The sequence below is a fragment of the Bison bison genome, unplaced genomic scaffold, assembly GCF_000754665.1.
Source record: "Bison bison bison isolate TAMUID 2011002044 unplaced genomic scaffold, Bison_UMD1.0 scf7180017864479, whole genome shotgun sequence".
In the NCBI taxonomy this organism is placed as follows: domain Eukaryota; kingdom Metazoa; phylum Chordata; class Mammalia; order Artiodactyla; family Bovidae; genus Bison; species Bison bison.
The window spans coordinates 4,869,598-4,872,428 of NW_011495039.1; the positions used below are offsets into that span (position 1 = coordinate 4,869,598).

At 38.3% G+C, this 2,831-nt stretch overlaps 1 protein-coding gene across 1 annotated transcript in view; it reads right to left on the minus strand.

Moving 5' to 3' along the window:
• SOSTDC1 (sclerostin domain containing 1) overlaps positions 1 to 1,822 on the minus strand; it is a 4,335-nt gene extending 2,513 nt beyond the window's left edge. Inside the window, exon 1 of the mRNA XM_010862161.1 lies at positions 1,484 to 1,822. Within this exon, the coding sequence (XP_010860463.1) occupies positions 1,484 to 1,688 (205 nt within the window). The 5' untranslated portion in view covers positions 1,689 to 1,822. The remainder of the gene's footprint in view (positions 1 to 1,483) is intronic.
• Positions 1,823 to 2,831: the final 1,009 nt, after the last annotated feature.

A 2,831-nucleotide genomic window follows, 5' to 3' on the forward strand; every position in this document is an offset into this window, starting at 1 on the left:
TATATATATATATATATATATATATATATATATATATTTCAAAGTACAGACTGCTGAGATTAAAAAAAATAAAGATTATAAGGGACATTGAAGTGGTCTCGCATAAGATATTGAAAGCTAATATGAAGTAGATATTGAATTAGGAGTGTTACTTTAGCACTGTGCCCCTAGAACTTATGAGGTAAAAGATATAGTCTAAAGGGATGTGATAGTTGTGGAAAAATGTAATTATATGTTTATACATATAATTATACGTACACATCTGTACGGATATGGAGTGTGAGATTGAAATTAAAGTGTAACCTAGCTGGCCAGTCAGCATACTCTGCCTGTCTAATTCTGACTCCAGCTCACCTTCCTGCAGCTGCCTTAAGAATGCACCTGGAAACAGCCGAGAGGATTTTGACCTGCCTAGCTTTTTGTTCCTGTGTATATAGAAATTTGGCATTTTTGCAGTGACAGTTCATTGACAATGAATACCCACCGCCTTGCTTGGTAATCTTAAATAATCAGATAGTTCTTGTATATGTAAAAGTAAACATCTTCATGTAACTTAAAAAACAAAGTGCTTTTCTTAGAAAGACATAAACAGTCATATTTGCTTTGGTTTTTCAAAGGTTGAAACTCTTCAGCGCTTGAATGGAGTTGAAGGGAAGATTTCTTGTGAACTCTTTCTCTGTTTCTCTCTTAAAGTCCAATTACTAGCATGTGAAAGGAGTGAAGCAAAAGTTAGGAAAAGACGTTTGAATCCCTCCAACTAGTGGTCAACAAGTATGTCGATTAAGCAAACAGAAAGGAAGAAAAATAGTTTTTATACAAAGTATTATTGTATTGTCATTATTTTAAATCTCCAAACTCATAAAAGTTTCCCTGGTCTTTCACAGAAATCTACAATAACCTACATTTTGATCCGGTGAATAAGAAGTTATTTCAGAAAAATATGATTCTCCAATGTTTAGTTTCATCCCTCTTTCTCAAAGACCATCTCCAAACTTCACTTATTTCACTAGATATTTTTTAGAAATTGGTGTGAGCCTTTTTTTTCCCCCTCAGAAAGCTTCTTTTTTCCCCCCTTGTGATTTCCCATGTGTGCTTTGGTTATTTACCTTTATACACCCTATCAGAACTGCACAGGTTTTGAAATAAACAGAACACAACCTGAATTTAAGCTATCTAGAACAACACTTCATGAAAAAAAAAAAATCTCATTCTGCATTTCAAAGAAGCAACACTTTAATTCCTGGAAACATTTTCTCTTGGAATGTTGGAAAACCAAAGCCTGTGCCTACATTATCAAATCACTGTTTTAGTTATGTTAACTTTGTAGGGAAGAATGCCAGTCTACACATGCAGCGGATTGCTCCCAGATTGTTTAGCAAAACATGTATGGTTCAGGTTAGTTAGCAATGAAATAATTCGACAGGAATGTGAGTTAATGCTACCAAATAAGAACACCAAATTCATGCAAGTAAAACACACTTACTGTTCCGATCCAGTCCAGCGTTACTGAAATGCCTGCCTCCATATCTGGCTTGATTCATTGTGCTGTTGCTGCTGGGGTGTGCTGGAACAGGTTTAACCACATGTGAATAAAGGATTTCTGTGGCATCATTTTTAAAAGCCAAACAGCTTTTCATTAGGATGCATGCAAGGGGAATGAGAGAGAAATGAATGGCAGGAGGAAGCATGGTGAGTGGAGGATTTGCTTGGCTGGAGAGCTGGTTAATTCCTTTCCCTCTGCTTCTGCACTGTAACTGTGAAATTCCTCCTCAAGGTTCCCTTTATATATCCACTGAGGTTTGGCGTTCATTCAGGTGTAAAGTTGTGTAGCGCTACAGAGTGAAAACACGGAGAAGGGGTGGGATCCCTACATGACCCTGCGAAAGAATTTTACCAATGGAAGAGAAGACTACAGAAAAGGAGGAGCCTGGTATCCAAATTGCCTGAAATTTCAGAGTTGGACTTCATCAGTTGTCTGAGAGCTGAAGCAGCCAGGCGCATTCTATAGCAACTACAGCCCCTCTCGCTCTCTCTCTTCTCTCTCTCTGCCATTTCCTTTCCTAAATCTAGTTCACATTCGGGTTTCATTTAAATGAAAATACACTGCTGTTCATTTGAAGACATTTGCATTCCCACAGTTGTTTTGTATTTGTAGTAGGGAGGGGCCTCACCCCAGATAATAGGAGGAATTCAGGAGTTTAAATATTGTAGGGCTCGAATGAAGCACCTAATTAGTTAAACATTTCTCGTTTGTCAAGATACAAACCACCTTTTTTTCTTTTTTTTTCTGAAAGTATAAGGCACAGAGCTAAAAATCTGCCCCCTGGACACACTTAAATAATGCAGCTTTGATCTGCATGAACTGCTGCGCTCCTAGGTAAATTATTGCCAGGGGTTCTGTGTGGAGAGTAATGAGCATAGCTCTGTCTGCATTAAAGTAACTAATATCCATTTGCATCTTAAAAATATGACCCAAGCATTACCGTTCATAGCATCATTTTACATGAAAGCCATTTCTGACTGATTATTTTGCAAATTCAAGTTAATTTTTGCAAGGTTTTTCATGGGCTGCAGAACACGTATTTTACCTCCATTTACTAAACATTCTGTTCATGACTTCCTTTGGCTCTGCTGCTCACATAAGAAACAAGGTAGTCTTCTGTTTATCCACACATGACACAGATGTTCCATTGACTACCAGGGATCTCTAAGGGCTTCCCAGGTGGTGCTCATGGTAAAGAACCTGCCTGCCAATGCAGGAGACATAAGAGACACAGATGCGATCCCTAGGTTGGGAAGATCCCCTGAAGGAGAGCATGGCAATCTACTCC